The sequence below is a fragment of the Dipodomys merriami genome, unplaced genomic scaffold, assembly GCF_024711535.1.
Source record: "Dipodomys merriami isolate MVZ:Mamm:240054 unplaced genomic scaffold, mDipMer1.0.p SCAF_4, whole genome shotgun sequence".
Taxonomy (NCBI): Eukaryota; Metazoa; Chordata; class Mammalia; order Rodentia; family Heteromyidae; genus Dipodomys; species Dipodomys merriami.
This window is the reverse complement of record NW_027205603.1, coordinates 91,624,266-91,643,879: the sequence shown is the minus strand read 5'-3', so window position 1 is coordinate 91,643,879 and position 19,614 is coordinate 91,624,266. Positions and strand designations below refer to the sequence as shown.

Here is a 19,614-nt window from a genome sequence, read left to right as displayed (position 1 = left end):
GGGGAGAGGGCTCATTCACGCTGACCCCGCCGTCGCCCCCAGATTGCTCCTGGGGGAGGGGCCTGAGGGGGTGCCCCCCTGCTTTGCTGACATCGGTTCCTCCCTTTTCTTCTCTCTTTTGCTCCCAGTTTCACTCGTCCTGGAAGAGGCTCGTGGCTCGGTAAAGGTGGCCCAGACGCGGGACCCGAGCCGTCCGTTATTTCTCTGGAAAACTTAGTGTTTGGAGCTGGATACTGCAAGCCCACTTCCTCAGAGGTACTGTCTGCATGGGCCACAGGCCCATCCCCTGCAAACCTCAGGAGGTGCAGGGGGTGTGGGGGGCAGGGGCGGGGGCTCTCCTCCTCTCCTTTGATCCTGCCAGCTCACCATACTCTGTACCATGCAACGCAGAGCTGGACCACATCCGTGCATTGCATTTGTCTGTTGCATAGATTATAATGTCCCCAGCCAGTCGGGATATAGGGAGCACTTTGCCCAGCTCTTCCCATCTGGAGATGTGTCCAGTCAGTCCGGTTACTGCCTAACCGTCTTTGTCTTCGTCATGGCAACATCTCTCGAACACACTGCCAATGCCAAGCCCTTGGGGTGGGCGCAGGGTATGTGGCCCACCTGTGGTGCCCTTTGGAGACCTTGGCTCTCTGGAGGCAGGACTTCCTGCAGACTCTGGGGTGACACCCAAGGTTTGCTGGCGTCCAGTCTGTTCCGCCTTCTAAATCTTGTGCCTTCTTTTATTTGCTTCCTCCCTGAGCATCGGTGCTTGCACCTGCAGTGGATTGCTAACAGTTAACAATCTCGTGGGCAGTTATGTGTATCCAAAGTTGTAGTGACTGGAAAAATGTTAAGCAAGTACCTGGCGCTCATTAGTTGATGAATAAATATGCCCATCCTGTCCTCTCTGCGCCTCCGCGGTGGCCACCCCTCTGTGATGGGCAGGGTGCGTTCACACACAGCATACCTGTCTTGTCTCTCCTAAGCTGATCTATGAGAGGTTTTGATTAGTGGCTTGCTCAGGAATAACCAGACTGTGTTACTCAGGACTAACCAGAGAATGGATGGGAGGTTTCCCTTCCTTCCCAGAAGGAATTGGTTCATACTGGTTACAGAGGCTGGGGAGTATCTGAATCTGCATTGGGCTATCTTAGAGGTAACCTGTTGGCAGGGCATGGACCTATCTCTATCTCTGCCTGTGCCCTACCCTGGTTACGGGGCCAGATGAGAAGCCTCTCCATTCTCATGGCTGGCAGCAGAGCCCTCATCTTGCAATGAGTGTGTGGCACACTCCTAGCATCCTTCCCAGTGTCTTTATGATGTCTTCTGGGCCCTGGGAGAAGCCTTTGCTGGGAACTCCTCACAGTCAGGCTCTCCTGCTACCCAGATCTTTCCTTTAAAACCCACAACACACTGGTCCCAAGATGCCTTCCTCTGAGCTGGAGTCTTCCTCTCAGACTGTTTTCTGGGTGACGGCCTGGGTGGTTAATGACTGTCTCAATTCAAGGCGTTTTTAATACTTGCCTCCCACAGGAAGGTCCTTAGCTGCCAAAGTATATGAGAGATCATAAACTCTCTGCCCTGGAGGAGCTCGGGTGCCCAGCTCCGTGCAGAGCCGGCCAGTCCTGCTCCTGTGCAGCTGGAAGTCACTCTGAGCTCCTGAGAAGCGAGGCTTGCTTGCTTGTGCTCTGGGGATCCCTGGCTCTTCTGCACAAGGCCTCCGTGCAGAGACCATCTCCTTCCGTCTTCTCCCCCAGGGCCCTGCACCTGCAGACTGCAAGGCATGCAAACGAATGTGAGCTGGATGAATGTTTGGTGCACGTATATGAATCATGCTTAGGTACGGAGCTCAATGGCCAGAGAGTTAAACCACAAGGCTATCTGGTGGTTTCCTGTGGCAGCAGACAGAAATGAATGAGAGCCAATGTAAAATGATGGATGTCTCCATATAAGGTTTTCCTGGGAGACTGCAGAGACCAGAGACCTGGGCAGAATGGGACGGTGTGCATTGTAGATCATGTCAGCCATCACCCTGTGTTCCCGAGGATCTATGATGTACCTGGTCACGCCCTGCTGAACTCTGTCTTCATGTGGCTTGGGGGGGGGGGAAGGCGGGGTTCCAATACCTGCTGTGATGGATTCCGTGTGACTTTGGGGGAATGTGGCCCTGAGGAAAATCAGTTTCTACCACTGTGAAATGGGATGATACTTCATTTCTGTGTATGTGAAAACCATGACAGACATAGATTTGGCTGGCCCATGGTATTGTGTAGTGTCATTTTTTTCTATCTTTTTTCTTCTGGGGACATGCCTGTCTTTCTTAAGAATAGAAAAAGATGGAGTATTTGTGAGGGCTTGATTTGGACCTGCTCACAGCCCATAGCTGGATGGATTTGTCTCAGGATTCTGCTCTGTTCCTGTGCACTTTCCAAGGGAGTCCTGTCAGAGTGTGTGGATTCTGCGCTGGGCGCCCACCCTGGGCCCCACGAGCCAGGGCTGCCAAGAAGAGAACACAACCCATTCCCCACCCCCTCGAGAGCCCTGCCCCCAGCCCCCCCCCCCCCGCCGTCCCTAGCATTAGTACACAGCTCTGGAATCTGGGCAGCTGGAGGGATTGGGGGACAGTGCTGCCCAATAAGCCATTCCTGGCAGAGGTGTCTGCAAACCCAGAGCTGGGTGACATAAAATTCCCCGGGAAGCGGGGGATGACAGTGTGAACTGTGATTCCCCTTCCACCCCCCCGCAGCTCCTCCCTCCCTCCCAGTGCTCCTTGGGTGTCTAGACTTTGGGGTTCAGAGTTGGTAAAGGGTCATGTTCCTTCTTTTCTCAAGCAGTGGCTGTGCACTCTGGGAATTACGTGTGCCCTCTGACTCTTGGCTTATCTCTTGAAGGACACTAGCCCCACAGGGCTGCCAAGAGGATTAAATGAAATCATGTTCTATAGCCCCAAGAGAACCTTCTGTGGGTATTATTGTCCCTTTCATTTATCTGCATCCCAAGACCCAGTGTGGCCACAGCAGCCTGGGGTTTTCTTGTAAGAGGAGAAGTGAATGAAGAGCCTGAAGTGCAGCTTTGTTCTTGGCTTCAACGTTCACCAGCTCTGTGACCCTGGCCCAACCATTTGCCTTCTCTGGGCCTTGGTTTTCCAAGGTGTAGGAAGGTGATTGGATGGGATCTTCCAGCACTTTCTCTGCTGCTTTTACCTTGATCTCCCTGACACTGTCGCAGAAAGCAGGACACTGAGCACAAAATGAGGTACTCACCTCACTCTCCAGGGAAGCAGGGCCCCCTGAGTTTAGGCATCCCCCACTTGACCATATTCATGTGTGTCTATAAAATTGACAGTTAAAGCTGGAATTTTTAACTCTAGCCTAGAATTCCAAAAATTTCTGAGTAGACGGGAAGGCTGGGGTCCCAGGGAAGAGTTATATTGAGGTACAGGGGTTAGGGTGGTGGGGTGTGGGTAGGTCAGTCCTTTACCACTAAGAATTCTCAACTGATTTTTGAGGCTTGTCTTTACTACGGAAAGACATCTGCTTTCCTCCAAGGCCAAGTATTCCCATATCGATCTCTCCTGAAGAAAGCCTTCACTGCACCACTTAGAGTGTTTGACCCAGTAGCTAGAGGCGGTGGCGTGGCCACGTTGATTCCTAGAGTGACCATCGTCTCTGAAAAACCCCCAGGGTCTGTGAGGCTCCCGCTGAAGACTGAGTCCAGTGACTCAGAAAATCCCATCTCTTCCCCAGGATGTCCATTTCCTTTCTTGTCACTGGTACTTGGGGGTGGTGCGAGGCTTCGGGGTTCAGGTGGGAGGTGTGCTCGCTGTGTCTCTCATGCCTGTCTCCTCTCCTGCCCTCCCTGCCCGACCCCTCCAGACAGCTTCAAGACATGAAGGGTTGGGGTTGGCCTGCCCTCTACTGTGTGTTAGTACCTGCATCCTGCTTAGCCTATTGTCCTGAGCAAGTCCCGGTGAAACAAAGGAAGGATTAGAAAAATCACCATGAGCAGTGTGTGCCTGGGTGCTGGTCACTTCACATCACACCTGTAAACACCGCGTGCATATGATGCCTTCAGTCCAGGCAAGGCTCACCTGATACAGAGAGGTTAAGTGAGTTTCTGCAGTTGTGCAGCGAGGTCAGGGCCATGCCAGGATTGTCACACGTCCATGGGACTGAGGCAGCCTTCCCGCACTGCTGCCGGCTGCCGCGTTCATGAGTAACTAGCTCCCACATCACTTCTACCACTCTGCCTTCCCCTGGCTCCAAGGTTTCTGCCTGCCTGATGCACTTGGGAAGCCTCTGTTGAATGAGTGAGTGAAGAAGTCTGTGGACCTGGGGTACCTTGGGGCGGGGGAGCAGAGGCTGGTGAAGGTGGAGCACAGGCGAGGCTTGCTGTGGAGATCCCAGGTGCATGCTGTGGAGATCACAGGTGCATGCTGTGGAGATCACAGGTGCATGCTGTGGAGATCACAGGTACATGCTGTGGAGATCACAGGTACATGCTGTGGAGATCACAGGTACATGCTGTGGAGATCACAGTTGCAAGCTGTGGAGATCACAGGCATGGCATGCTGTGGAGATCCCAGGTGCATGCTGTCGAGATCCCAGGTGCATGCTGTGGAGATCACAGGTACATGCTGTGGAGATCACAGGTGTGGCATGCTGTGAAGATCTCAGGTGCATGCTGTGGAGATTGCAGGCGTGGCATGCTGTGGAGATCACAGGTGCATGCTGTGGAGATCACAGGTGTGGCATGCTGTGGAGATTGCAGGTGCATGGCATGGAGACTGTAGGCATTGTGTGCTGTGTAGATCACAAGAATGGCATTTTGTGGAGATAGGTATGACAAGCTGTGGAGATTACAAGTGCATGCTGTGGAGATCTCAAGTACACGTTGTGGAGATCACAGGTGCGTGCTGTGGAGATCACAGGTGCATGCTGTGGAGATCACAGGTGCATGCTGTGGAGACCACAGGCGCATGCTGTGTAGATCACAGGTACATGCTGTGGAGATAGCAGGTGAGGCATGCTGTGGAGATCTCAGGTATGAAAAGCTGTGGAGATCACAGGTACATACTGTGGAGATCACAGGTGCATGCTGTGGAGACCACAGGCGCATGCTGTGGAAATCACAGATGGTCCATGCTGTAGAGGTCACAGGTGCATGTTGTGGAGATTGCAGACATGGTATACTGTGGAGATCCCAGGTGCATGCTGTGGAGATCCCAGGTGCATGCTGTAGAGACCGCAGGTGTGGCAGGCATGACTGTGGAGACCGCAGGTGTGGCAGGCGTGGTACTCTTCTGAGATGGAGATCACAGGCGTGGCAGGCGTGGCCCTCTTCTGAGGTGCGAGCGTGGCCATCAAACCCACCTCTTTGCTGCCCTCTCCTGTCTTAGAAGATCTTTGCTGCCCAGGCTGGCTTCAAACTATGATCCTCAGATCTCAGCCTCCTGAGTGGTTAGGATGACAGGCGTGAGCCAGGCATTTTCAGGTCATAGGTGTGGGGAGACTGAAGCGTGATCATGGAAAAGTAATGTCAAGAGCATGCCCACCACTAGGAGATTGTGCAGGGTGAGTGTGATGCACGGATGGCGTCGGCTTGGGGCGTGCACCAGGATGGTTGGTATGGAACAGACTGTGACTGTGACCTCTGCTGAGAGCAGTGGCCAGGGCTGGCCTGAGCTCAGCACTGCGGATGCCTGCGTGGGCCTGTGTATCTAGGCAGCACATGCCGGGGGTGTGGGCATGAAACAGTCCTCCCCACAGAGCCCGTGTCCTGTTTTGAAGCCAGTCAACAGATTCGCACACGTGGCTGAGCCGTAGCAGAGGCTGCTGTGGAGTTGATGAAAGAATCCGGGGAGGCAGGGTCAAACCACATGCTGACCTGTGAAGCACTTGGGCCGGGCTGCCAGCTTTCCCCTTCTGCCTCTTCTTGGGTCTTAGGTTGGCCTTATGGAACTCCTGAAGGCTGAGAACAAGAAAACATGCAACGTGAAGGGGTGTACCATGGCTCCCCCCGGGAGGGTGGATTTGGAGTTCTGGTATTCACCACGGCCTACGGCACTTGCCTTGTTAAGCATCCGTTTCCACAGTGACAAGTGTCTACCAAGCGTTTACAGACTCTCGGTGGTTTATTTCATAAGCATAGACACAGGCAGAGTCTGACACATTCGCACTTCCTCAAAGTAGCTCATTATTGAGGAACACCTTTGAATGGGGGCCTCGGCTCCAGGCAGAGAGCACATTTCCTTTGGGCTGCTCTTGCTGTGGAGGAGAAAACAATCCTTCACCTAACTAGCAGTGCCTGGCGGAAGCTTTAAGCAGTCATTTTATTATGTTTATTTAGGAAGAGGGACTATCTTAGCCAGGCTGGCCTCAAACTCAGTCCTTCTGCCTCTGCTTTCCGAGTGCTGGGATTACACTCAGGCCTCACTGTGTCTGATTTGGGGTAGATATGTACAAATACAGTCTATATCATCGGAGATTCTGATTCAGCTTGGCTATCGTGAAAGTTAAATAGAAGTGCGTATTAAAATCATAGCAACAGCAAACTTCTCTGCTCCTGGTGTGGACCTCCCCTTGAAGGCTCCTGGAAGAATCTGGAAGGTACAGATATTGCAGTCCCTCTTAATGCTGACCTCATCACTGACCCCCTCCGAGCTAGAGTTGATGATGCAAGGTCAGAGGTCAGTGAAAGGCATGGCCCAACCCAGAATGTCTGTGAAGAAGCCGCAGAGGCGTTAATGCATTCATATATTAACTATCACAAGGCCGCGTGCATGGCTGCTCCCAGCACATGTGAGCTGTCGATGTGTCTCTTGAAGCCTGAATTTCTGGAAAGAAGGAGAACAAGTCCGAGGCTGTCAGAGAAACTCAGGACAGAACCAGATCCCAGCAGCAGAAGGTCAAGAGTGGAGGTCACTCAGAGGGAGAGCTAACAGGTCTCCATGAGAGAGAAACAAAATGCAAGGATGACTGGATTTTTCTTTTCTTTTCTGCCAGTCCTAGGGCTTGAACTCAGAGCTTGGGTGCTATCCCTGAGCTTTTTGGCTCAAGACTGGCACACTGACACTTGAGCCTCAGCTCCACTTCCAGTTTTTTTTTTGGGGGGGGGGTGATTAATTTAGAGATAAGAGTCTCATGAACTTTTCTACCTGGGCTGGCTTTGAACCAAGAACTTCCGATCTCAGCCTCCTGAGTAGTGGGGATAAAAGACACCCGTGGCCATTGCCACGGGTTTTCATTGCTGGGATGGTGGCCTCGCTTTCCTGTTTGTCATCTTTAGCCGTGAGTCCTTGGTTTTCTCTCAGCCTCCATCCTCAGTATTTGCCCAGCGGCTTGATTCCCGAGGGCCCCCGTCAATACCGCGTGCCTTTCTGGAAATACTTTAGTCAACTCTAAAGAAGCCTGCATGGGTCAGGTTCCACTCCCAGCAAGTCCAATGATTTTAGAAGAACTGGAAGTTTTGATGCTTTACCTAAATGTGTAACTCTTCTCATGAATGTCTTCTATTCTTCCTGAAAAACAAGCAGTGCCAAAGAAACAGTGTAAGCCCATATCTCCCATAATGGAATACATTTGGTTGCTTCTATTGTTTTGAAAAATCAGTTCTCGAAGATTGAAATAATAACAGATCCATCTAGGCATGATGGCGTGATACCACCTCTGTTCCCATGGAGACCAGATTGCTTGTGTTCAGCACGGGGTTATTAATGCCAGTCGTCCCGTACCACACACGTTGACTTAGCCTGGTAAGAAGTACAGGATATTTATCACTGTTTGCAAATGAGTTTTTCTCGTGGTAACTTATGTTTACTCTTGCAGTTTTTTAATGGCTTTTTTTTCTCCCTGGGTTGGTTCAGTTTTATTTTCTCAGAGGGCATCCTACCAGGGCTAGGTAAGCAGTTCTCAGCGCAGTTGCCATTCTGATGGGACCATTGTGTATCTGTCATAGTTTGGAGGGAAGCAAGGCGCGGGAACAGAATCTCCACAGTGCCTGCTCCACCTGGTAGCAGACATCAGTAGTTGAGAAATCCTTTACCCAGGAAAAGAAGAAAGGAGAAGGGATATCTATCAAGTGAGCTGGCAGGTGCTATTCCCATGAAGCTGTCTGTCTTTGCAAACAGCATTGGAATTGTGCAACGTTCTTGAGCCTTATGTATGAGGCCTTTTCTAGGTGACAAGATCAAACATCCACGAAGTGAGGCACACTTCTTATTCCATGAGAGAGCTAAGTGATCTCTGTGGAACCCTGAGGTTACTTTGTGATTCTGAACGGGCCACCGGGCACTGCCCTGCGGGTCGCAGAGCTGGGTTCCATCTGACACACAAGGGATAATGAGTACCTGCAAGTTCTGGTCTCCTGCTTCCTTCTCTTGTGTTCATTAGTTTCTCATTACTTTTATTACAGCTACAATTAGATGCAGTAGGAACAGAACTGTGACTGTTTCTTTCTTGTGTGCATACATTTTTAGTTAACTCAAGAACTACCCTTACATAGATTTGGTTTTTATTTCCCCCAGAGTCTCATTGCTCGTGCATTTGGAAATAATCTGAGTTACCATGTTCCCATAAATACTACATTTCCCTCTATTAAAGTTTACCAAAGATACTTAGTATGGGAATTAAGTACGCCTCCCTACTACCTCCATTATTTCAGAGGGACGTGGTTTTGTATAGAAGGGAGGATTATTTACAGGGGAGGCATCCCCCATCTGCAGTTTTCCTCCCATGGGTATTTTGCTGCACCATCCACATGGCTGCGGAAGCTATGTGGTGGAAAAGACTGCGTTTCTTGGACTCTGATCTATTCCTGTGCCTCTAACATGGCGGGGGGGGGGGTGCACTAGAAATTCCCATAGATAGAAATGCACTGAGGAAAATGACCCCCAGGGAGCAGGCTGGATGCAGGGGTTTCTTCTATCACCTTACAGAAGGTAGTGTTGCGACTCCAGACCACTTCTTCCAACTGTTAAGCACAGACCTCTTTGAACTATATACTAAAGAAAGTTCATTTTCAATGTAGCCATTACTTAGGTAAGTGCATTGTAGCTGCAGTTGCCAGACTCTTGATCTAACAGTGTGTGTTTGTCAGATACTAGATGATGCTGTTGATGCTGGTGATAACGTTGGTGATAGTGATGATGATGGGTAGTGGTGATGGCCAACACATTTAACTTTCACCACACCTATGTGTTATAACTTTTTTGTGTTATCTTATACATCAGGAAACTGAGGCAAGAGTTTGCCACCCTCTTAGATCACGCCAGTGGGAAGAGAAGGATCTGGTAGACGTTGCAGCTCAAGTTCCTAGGAAAACTCTAACGTCCTTTAGCTATGCTATCCACTCTGCCTCCGGCTCTACTTTTATGAGATGTTTGGGATTGTAGCTCTGATCCAAGAACATGAGTTAGAGGCAGCCACAGGGGGCTCACACTACCGTCTACTCAAGAGGCTGAGATCTGAGGACCATAGTGCAAAGCCAGCTCCAGCAGGAGACCTTTGGGGATTCTTGTCTCCAATTCACCACCCAGAAGCTAGCGGTAGAGCTGTGACTCAATTTCCTTGAGCAAAAGAGCTTGTGCACCATGCCTAGGCCCTGAGTTTAAATCTCAAAACAAAAAGAAAAAAGAGAAAGAGAGAGAGAAAGAAGGACAAGGAAAAAGAACATGGTTGATATTATGAATGTGTGCAGTGTAGTGCTTCCCTGGTCAGAGCCCCGGTGCCTGCAGCAGGATTTAGGGAGCTGACTCTCGTTTGGCATCCGCTCCCTTCCTCCCATCCATGGTGGCTGCTAGGTGGTGTGAATGCTTAAGAGCACAGAAGTGAGCTTGCTGGATCCTTCCCCATCTGTTCGGCCTCTCAGGCCAGGGTCCTGTCTTTCTACCTTGTGCCACTCCTTGTGCTCAAACCCAGTGTTCTCCACCCTGACTCTATAAACCACAATTTGCATGGGAGACAAACTTCCTCTGCATTTGATCCTTAATAAGCTAAAACCTTGTCTCTAAAAGATGATCCTGCCAGCTCTGAGGGCGAGGTCTTCAAGCAATAAAACACACTAAGTAAAAAAGCGAAGGAAGGAAATTGCACCGACTTGAACAGAACGCACACACGCAAACCTTCCTTCCATCTCTCGCTCCTGCTCCTCCATCTGTCTGTAAGTCTCGAATGAGACCTCCCTGGGAGGAAACATTAGAGAACACGCTAAAAGCTGGACAACAGCCTTACAAAGAATCATGGAATGGATTCTAATGATGATACCTATTGTTATTCAATTCATTGTGGTTACTATTTGTTTAAAAAAACAACAACTTTGTATACAGAGCAGACATGTGACTGATTCTGTGGATTGGCTGAATTCACAATCTGAGATCATAAGTGGCATTTCATTCTCCAATCGGTTCATTCTTTACGGCAACCATGTTGTAGAGAACACAGACTGAGCAGAATCAGCAGCCAGCCTTCCGCAGGAGGAGTGGTGCGGGAAGTGTTGCCTCTCTTGTTTGATCTCATAGTCCACGTGTTCCAAAGCCCTTGTATGAATCTGCACAGGACTCACGCTCATTTCCCTTCAACATGCATGGTGCCTCTTGTCCAACACATCACCCAGAGCGACACTCTAGTGATGTTCAGGAAACAGAGGCATCCAATTTAAATGTGGAAATAGCATTTTCTCCTTTCAACCTCTCTTCAAGCCAGACTATAATACAAGGAAAAAGCTTTCGTGGGATAGGCCACTGCTGTCCTCAGATGACCTGACCTCTAAACAGCCTGCTCGGCAGGAGTTGCGTAGCATGGCCCTCAAGTGGATGAAATAGTCAGAATCCCACTCGCCAACTGCTCGCTGTGTTGTGGGAGGTTCCACACCATCTGGGAACCACCGCTACCACAGAACAACTGGGGGGAAAATAGTAGAAAGCAAAAGCACGGTGCTGTCAGTGTTTCCATTGTCGATGGATTGGAAGTGTTCGCCCCCAGATGGATAAGTGTTCTCCACAGTGGAATCACGTATTGACAGAGTCTACCGTCTCCAGAGTCATTACCATTCATAGTCCCCCTGGTAAAGCCATCTGAGGACTAGCTGTATTATTTAGGGCTAGGCATATTATTTGGAGCCTCAGTCTATCGCACTGCTAGGAGAAGGCAGCAGGCAGCTGTGTTTGGAAGCTGCAGGGGAGTACAGTGCTGCCTACCCCTTCCTGCCCTCTCCAGGCAGGGGTGAAGGGTTCCATCTACAGAGCGTGACAGCTGGCATTGTCACTCCACCCATCTGGCCCTCTGACTTGTTCCCTCTTCATGCTCTCAGACACAGCCCGAGGGTCATCTCCCTGGTAATACCCACAGGCTGTGTATTACCCCCTCTTCTATGTCCCTATTACAGACCTATTCTTTGTGGAGTATTCATCTTTTGTAAGACTCTGTAGAACACTTGGCTTCCCTGCGTTTGTTGCTACTCAGCATATTGCTCTAGGCAATTGTCATGGTCATGGTTATTTTGTCCTGGAAGTAATAAGTCATTCCAGATACAGGGCATATGTAGATACATGGGTCCCATGCCAGCCTTAAGATTCTCACAGTAGTCGACAGAGAACTCACAAATACAAAGCGATCAATAATGATGACCAGCATTAAAGGCAAGGCAAAGGTCTTCACCTCGATTCTGAGCTGTCACCATGCACTGTGAATGTTGCTGCTTCAGTGGCCATAGGTTTATTTTAACTTTAAATTCTTTTTCTTTGTGCTGGTACCGGGAGCCTGAACTCAGGGAGGGCCTGGGTACTGTCCCTTGGTTTTATGGGTTCAGGTTGGTGCTCTATCACATGAGCCATATTTCTATGTCTGGCTTCATAATTCTGGTTAATTGGAGATAGGAGTTTCCTGGACTTTCCTGCCTGGGCTGGCTTTGAATTGGGATTCTTATAACTCAACCTCCTGAGTAGCTAGGATGATAGACGTGAGCCACCAGTGCCCAGCCAGTGGCCATATGCTTAACAATTTGATCTTAAACACTATGCAGATACAGGCACTAAAACCCTATGACACTATTTGGATACAGCATGGCCAGCTGCAAAATCCAAATTATGTTTGAAATTTGTTTAGGTTATTTATGATCTATTGACGTTTCCAAATGGTTTTTGTAGAAGGCCCTCATTCTTGACTATGATGTCTAAGAGATCTATTCCATTGTCTCTTTGAGGTGAGTGTGAGGCTAATAATGATACAAATCTGACAGAACTGACTTTAAGAACTAGATAAACCGTGATTTATTATACAGATATCCTTCTTTGTTATTTTGTTACCCGTGATCAACATAACTATTTGAATAAGAGCCAAGCATCGTTTTAGCTGTTTCTCTGCAGAGCCAAAGCTACCATGATACACCCATGAAGTGCTCTGTGGTTTACTCATCTCTCAAGACCTCCTGGTCAGTTTTCTACAATAAAGTGTTCGATGTTATCACGAAGTCAGCAGTAGGCAGGCCTTTGGACTCTGGATGAGGTGTGCTTCCTTTCCATGTATTGGGAGTCCTGACCTGTTGATGGCCTAATCTGGAGAGAAGAACAGGTCTCTTCTCCTTCTCTACCTGTATTGGAATGTGTGTTCAGGTGCTCTGTGAGTCTTAGACAAGGAGCTTTATCAGAAGCAACCTGGTGTGCACACATTCGGTATCAGAACACAGATTCTGTTTTGAATTCCACTCTAACCTAGTCAACCTCCAGAAATTCCCTACAGAATGAGCCATATGTAAAAGGCCACTCCAGAGAGTACCCAGCTAGGGTCTCGGGCTATGGCTCAAGTAGTCAGAGCATCTGCCTACTAAACTTAAGGGGCTGCGTTCAAGTTTCAGCACTTACAAAAAGGAGAAAAAGAGCACTAGAGGGAGAGACAAAGCAGAGTCACGTGAGAGACCTCAGCACTCATCATTGTACAGTAATGACAGATTCTATGTCCCTGCCCAGTGTTAGTTGGAGGAATTTAATGCCTTTTATAATTAAAAACCACAAGGGCAGAAAGTGTTGAATCTTGGAAGCACAGTAATGAATCGCTACAGTCGCAGATTAGAGGCAGAACAATAGGCACCTTGTCTGTCCCAAGGCCAGGCCACGGAATCCTCCTGTTCCAGATGTAAGTCTGAGTGTGTGACCTTGAAAGGAGCCACTTACATACAGGTCTGCTGATTCATCGCTTGACCCTTCACACGCTGCATGATGAATCCTTGTATCTGAGCCCTGCTGTTTTCCGTATCTCTCGTTCTCACTCTCTTGCCGTCAGTGGACGGGTTGCACATCCATCTACCCAAGCGTGCTAACCCCGCGTCCACTAGTACGCTCGGACCCTGGGCCGGTCCCTCTGTAGGATGCAGAATGCGGCCTTTGAGTCAGGCTGTGCTGCGGTGGAATGCGAGACTCGCCTCACAGCATTACACTGGGACTGGGAGCTGGGCAGGAACTTCTCTGGGCCTAGTCCACTTCTGTGAACGTGCTAGGTGATTCTAGCTTGGTGGGGGCCAGAGAGAAAGCGATGGTGAGCCTTAGCACCTGCCCTGCCCCCGCTGCTGCTCCCCGGGTAGAGCACAAGGCTCACGTGTCTCTGGAAGTTAGAGTCTTGGTTCATTGGAGATACCTGGCTCTCTATGAGCAACACTAGCCTGTCTGTCTGGTTTCATCTCTTGCTTCAGTGGTCTAGACTCTTCTACCTTGGTAACAGTAATGAGTCCTTTCCCTGAATCCCATCTGTCCACTAAGCCTTTTTAATGCCTTCCTATCCTGTAAGCGATTCTCAATATATTGTATGACTGCTAATCAGTAACTACACAGATGATGTGTGTGGCATTGTCAGTAACTCTACAAAGGAAGCAAATAGGATTGAATGTCTGTCTCAAGTAATTTCTTAGTAAGTTCTATTGAAACGACACTTTTCCCTTCCAAATGAAGTATACTTACATATATCAAATAATGATTGTCATTCTGAAATGATTTTGAAAACACCAGGAGAAACAAAATCAAGTAGCCTTTGTTACTGGGATCTTAGTTTTGTTATGCAGTTACAGATCATGAACCTTAGGAATGTGCATTGTTTCCTAAATTCTCTCTGGTACCCTTCTTCCTTGCCCATCTACCAAACCCTTCAAGATGCTGCCACAGTGGAACTTGAAGGGTTGAACTTAAAGCTGGGAAGCTGGTTTTAAACAGTCGTGTGCCTGTTATGCATTCAACACCTCCAGGTGTCTTCTAGTACGCCAGTTACTACGTTGCCAATCTTGGTACTTACAGTGGGAGACAATATTCCCTCAACTCAAACAACTTAGTAACGTTCTGTGCATCGTGAATACGCTGGTGGCAATAACAGAGATGCCATATGATTAATAATTATATGGTTATGAATGATATGGGTAGTATGTGATTACTAACAGCTATTATTTCTGGAAGTTCTAAATAGATCTAAAGAAGAGGACATGACTTAAGTATGTCATGGGGAATTTATTCCAATCGTGATTATAAGAAGACTAGGGGGCGGGTGTGTGCTTGTTGAGCTTTGTGGATGGGACTATCTCTCTTTATTATCTTCATTCTTGCCTTCTGAGAACAGCTGAGGTTCAGTCTGGAGCACAAGTGTCAAGTACTTTTCCAAAGTTAGTGACAGATCACACATCTTATGCTCCACCCTGGGTCATCCTTATTAGCAAGCCACTGACAGTTACCTTGTCTACAAAATGTAAAATTACCTCCTAGTGGTGTGAGAATAACTAGGACAGAAAGAGTCCTATCTGAGTATAGCAGCACATGGGTATTGTGAGTTCAAGGCCAGCCCACGCGAAGTTAGGGAGACAATAAAGAAAATATAAATAGCCAGGGACGTAGCTACTTGGAAGACAGGTTGAGAGGATCGGGGATAGAGGCTAGCCCAGGAAAACGTTGGTTCAGAGCCATTTTCAATCAATACCTAGGCATGATAGTGTGTACCTGTCTCTCTAGCTTGTTGGTAAGGTCAAGAGCAAAAATAGAACATATACCAGATGGCTCACGCCTTTATCCTATCTACTCAGGAGGTTGAGATCTGAGGGTCATGGTTTGAAGACAGGTCAACCAGCAAAGTCTGTGAGACTCTTATGTCTAGTAAACTACCAAAAAGCTGGAAATGGAGCTCAAGTGGCACAGCACTAGCCCTGAGGGAAAAAAAGAAAGGTTAGGCACAGTGCCCAGGCCTGAATTCAGGCCCCAGCATGGTATCATCCATACACAACCAAGTGAAAATGTGGGACTTTCGCTCAAAATGATTAAAATAATTGGTATTTAAAATGTACTGGGACGCCAAGCACCAGTGGCTCATGCCTGTAATTCTAGAAAGCTGGGACTTAAGGATCACGGTTCAAAGCCAGCCCAGGTAGGAAAGTCTAAGAGACTCTTTTTTCCAATTAACTAGTAAAAACAGCCAGAAGTGGAGCTGTGGCTCAAGTGGTAGAGCACTAATCTTGAGCACACAAAAGTCAGGGACAGTGCCCAAGTTTAAGCCCCAGGAACACACACACACGTACACACACACACACGTACACACACACACACACACACACACACACACACACACACACACACACACACATACACACACACAAATGTACCAAGAATGAGTCAGCAAACGTGCTGCAAAACATCAGTGCCTGGATTTAAGTGGCAATATTGCAAAATAAAATAAAATAAAGATATATAGAGAGAGATGACTACACTGTAGCTCATGCCCCAGAATCTATATTCTACACCAAATTCAGGCACAGACAGGCAGAAACAGCTGTCTTATTTTCTGCAGGTACTGGGGGCTGGGCCTTTAGAATGCAAGCCCTGTTCGGTTCCAGCTTTATTATTTCAGGATTTCATTGCTGACAGTGAAAAGTGGGTTTCTAAAGTGTCCTTGGCTTTTTGCTAGGGAGATGGTGGAGCTCTACCTTCCCAATTCTAATGGCGGTGGCCTGGCTTTTCTGCACAGATCTGGACTCTGACAGCCCACCGGGCTAGATAATCGGATTTTCCATGGGACATCACTCACTTTCAAAAGGACACACTATCGAGTCACTTAGAGAGAACAGAGCTGTTTTGTGTAAGGATCCTCAGCCATCTCTACCTTTGGCGCTTTGTTTTGGATTAGCGTTTTGACTTCTTATTTCTCAGAGATCGTGTTGCGTCAGCCTTTGCAGATTCCCTGAAGTTGTCTTTTTTTTTTTTTTTTTTTTTTTTTTTTTTGTCGGTCGTGGGGCTTGAACTCTGGGCCTGGGCGCTGTCCCTCAGCTCTTCAGCTCAAGGCGAGCGCTCTACCACTTGAGCTACAGCGCCACTTCCGGTTTTCTGGTGGTTTATTGGAGATAGGAGTCTCACGGTCTCTCCTGCCCGGGCTGGCTTTGAACCGCGATCCTCAGATCTCAGCCTCCTGAGTAGCTAGGATTACAGGCGTGAGCCACCAGCGCCCGGCTCTGAAGTTGTCTTTATGTCTCTGTGGAGGAATGCGTTTGTATCTGTTTGCAAAAGTCAAACTTAGTCACGGACACCATACAACCCTGCGTTCTCTACCATTCAGAGCAAGGCCGTGGAGGTCGGAAGGTGGGTTTGTGAACGGGGTGGACGAATGGCAGGACTGATCAGTGCAAGACAGACAGACATGGGGCAGGGAGAGTGCTGGTCGTGAGGCCTGGGTAAGCCCTCACTGCTGCTTTTCAAGTCTGCTTAGTCACAGCTAATGGAGACACACCGCAGGACTTAAATTAATGCTTTTGTCAGAGCAAGCCCAGCTTTGTGGAGAGCACGTGTCTGCTGTCGGCACGGCCCGGGAAGGCACGCACTGCCGCTGAGGACGCACCGCCTTCTTCCCACACCGGAGTTTGGATCCTCATCTCTGCTCCTGGCAAACAAGGGACTGTGCGTGACTCATTCACTTCTTTTGATCTGTGGAATGGAAATAGGGGTTCCTGTCACTCAGGTGTTTGTCTGATCAGAGGGGTTTGGCGATAAAACAATGGAGAGATGGCCCAGAACATTCTGCAATGTGTGGGTGCATCTCTGTATGCTTACAAACATGCGAACAATATGTATATATAGATATATGATATATATCAAATATTTATATATCTATATATAAATATATTAAATGTTTGTTAATATGCACATATATGTATGGAGTTCTAGGAGGTTCTACAGGAAAGCATGAGCCTCTAGAGAATTGGAAACGGTGCTGTTGAGGTTTCTGATTTCCCTATCTATGCTCTATTTTGAAAAGCTAAATGGGACCCTCAATGCTGCTTACGGAAGGTCCGCAGAGCCCAAGCTCGAGGGACGGTCCCATGATTCACAAGCGCTGATTTCCTTCTTGTTCTCCAAACCTGGGAGGGCGACACGCCTCCTGCCGTGCCCAAGCTCGGCTGGCTCCCACAGCTCTGCGGGCTGCTCTGAGCCCCATCTTCACATAACGGCAGAGATCAGAGACAGAAAGAGACTCCGAGTGCTCGGGGGACACAGCCATTCTACTGGGCTGCAATTGCTGGTTATGAAAGGGGGGAAAATCTTTTGCTTCTGAACACTGGTGAACGTCGTGTGTGCCTTTGAAGACCAGGTTCTCGCTGGAGTAAACCCACATGCACGGTCTGTGCATGGGCACCCACGCTGGGCTCTTGCTCAGAGAACCGGGCATCCCTGTACACCTGGGACCCCACAGTGGGAGCTTACCCGGTGGTGTCTTTGGGAACCCCGCCCCCTCCAAGTTCTGCTCAGAGAGCGCAGCCATCCGAGGGGTTCGGGGGGGGGTCTGATGGAGGCGCGTGGCTTTGCCCAGGCTCGTGTGCCCCGCTCTCCGTGTGCACCTCCTAGGCACGGCGGCCTGCTCCGTGTTGACCCCGACCCCTGGGGTGGCTTTGTTTCTCCTCATTTCTAAGGAGCCAGGCTCAATGCCTTTCCCAGGGTCATGGTGTGTCATTAGGGAGTGAGAACCACTGTAACCAGCAGTGTGAGGTCCGTCCTGGGGGATGCTGTCTGTCCTTCAGAGATGCTCTTCTTATCACAGCTGGCCGGGTGTGGGGCCAGGGAGCAGGGGGCTGTTGGAGGAGACCGGTGAAGTCAGTGGGAAGTGGCCACTCAAGCCGGGTGGTGAGGAGGCATGCCTTTGACACGGCCGGCTTGTTACATCAGCGCACATAGCTGACTGTTACAACCGAAGCCAAGAAGCAAGGAGTTCCAGGAAATATCAAATCCAGGAAACATCAGTACAGAATGGCAGCTGGGCATAAGCAGGGAGTGGGGGGCATTTTAGTTTGACACAGAGAGGATTGCTGCTTCCCACGGCCTCTGAGTTTGTTCTGGACTTAGACCCTTGCCCTGGTGGACAGACTACTTTGTACAAACAAATCACGCTACGTCCATTCTAACACTCAGAGCTCTTGTGAGCTGCACTTCAACGTGAGAGACTCAGCTCAGAACACACTACTGTTGTGCAAGGCATTTTCTCCCCCTATGGCACTATCTGCAACTACCTGTCAAATTGCCACAAGAGTCTTTCTCAACCTCTGTTTCCTGTGAACGGGAACATAATGGCTCGGCCTTTGCCTGCCCTGTATGAGCTGCGAAGAGGGGATTGTAAGCGGGTTAGGCAGTCGACACGAAGTGTCCGGCTATCAGCAGCAGCATCTTAATCACCACCATCACTACAGCCATCTTTACCACCATCGCCAGCTCCACCATCACCACCGCCGCCATTGGCACCATCACCAACATCGCCACTAGCACCACTATCATTGTCGATGTCACCGCCATCACCACTACCATCATCACCACATCATCATCATCACCAGCAGCAGCATCTTCATCATTACCACCATCTTCGTTGTTTACTGATATTGTTACTAATATTATTTATATTACTATTTTAATGTAAATGCCATAGAATAGCGCTATCGCAGTTTTTCCTACCTAGAGGAAGAAAGAACTGATTGAAATTCACATTTCTCCCTGGAATCTCAGCCATCCCTCGGGCTTCCCATGGACCAGGCCTCCTTCCCCAAGCCTCCAAATGCTCTGGAGTTTGAACTCAGAGACTCACGTTTGTTCAACCGTTGCTCTACCACTTGGGTCAGACCCGTGGCTCATTGTGGCATCAGTTGTTTGAGATAGGGTCTCATGTTTATTGCCCAGTACAAACCTAGATTGGGGGTATAGCACTGACCCACCGAGCCTGGCCTGATCAGTTGAGATGGAGGGCTCGCTGACTTCTTGTCCAGGCTGGCCTCACCCCACCATCCCGGCCGCTGGGATTACAGGAGTCTGCCACCACCTAAAGCTCCAACCTCCAGCGATTTTGTTCTGTGAACGTAGACCTGGGCAGGCAGAGGGTGGGAGAGCTGTGCCCCCCGGGACAGGCACAGGAACGCCCAGCCTTGTCTCCGCCTTGCCCCCGCAGGGAAGCTTCTACGTGCCCTCGGAGAACTGCATGCAGCATGCCCGCAAGTGGCACCGGGACCTGTGCTTCCTGCTCCTGCACGCCCACCGCGGGCTGCGCCTCTACTTCCACGTCATCATGCGGGATGTCCCGGAGCTGCCCCACGCGGAGCTGAGTAAGCGGTGGTACGGCGGCCCGGCAGAGCGCAGGGGAG

The 19,614-nt window shown here is 49.4% G+C and overlaps 1 protein-coding gene across 3 annotated transcripts in view; it reads left to right on the top strand.

The window, feature by feature from the left end:
• The window catches only part of Fam135b (family with sequence similarity 135 member B), a 247,518-nt gene that overhangs the window by 185,528 nt on the left and 42,376 nt on the right, over positions 1-19,614 (top strand). For all 3 annotated transcript variants that reach the window (XM_069991457.1, XM_069991456.1, XM_069991459.1), the window contains exons 7-8: positions 129-255; positions 19,422-19,575. In XM_069991457.1, coding sequence (XP_069847558.1) covers positions 129-255; positions 19,422-19,575 — 281 coding nt within the window. The remainder of the gene's footprint in view (positions 1-128; positions 256-19,421; positions 19,576-19,614) is intronic.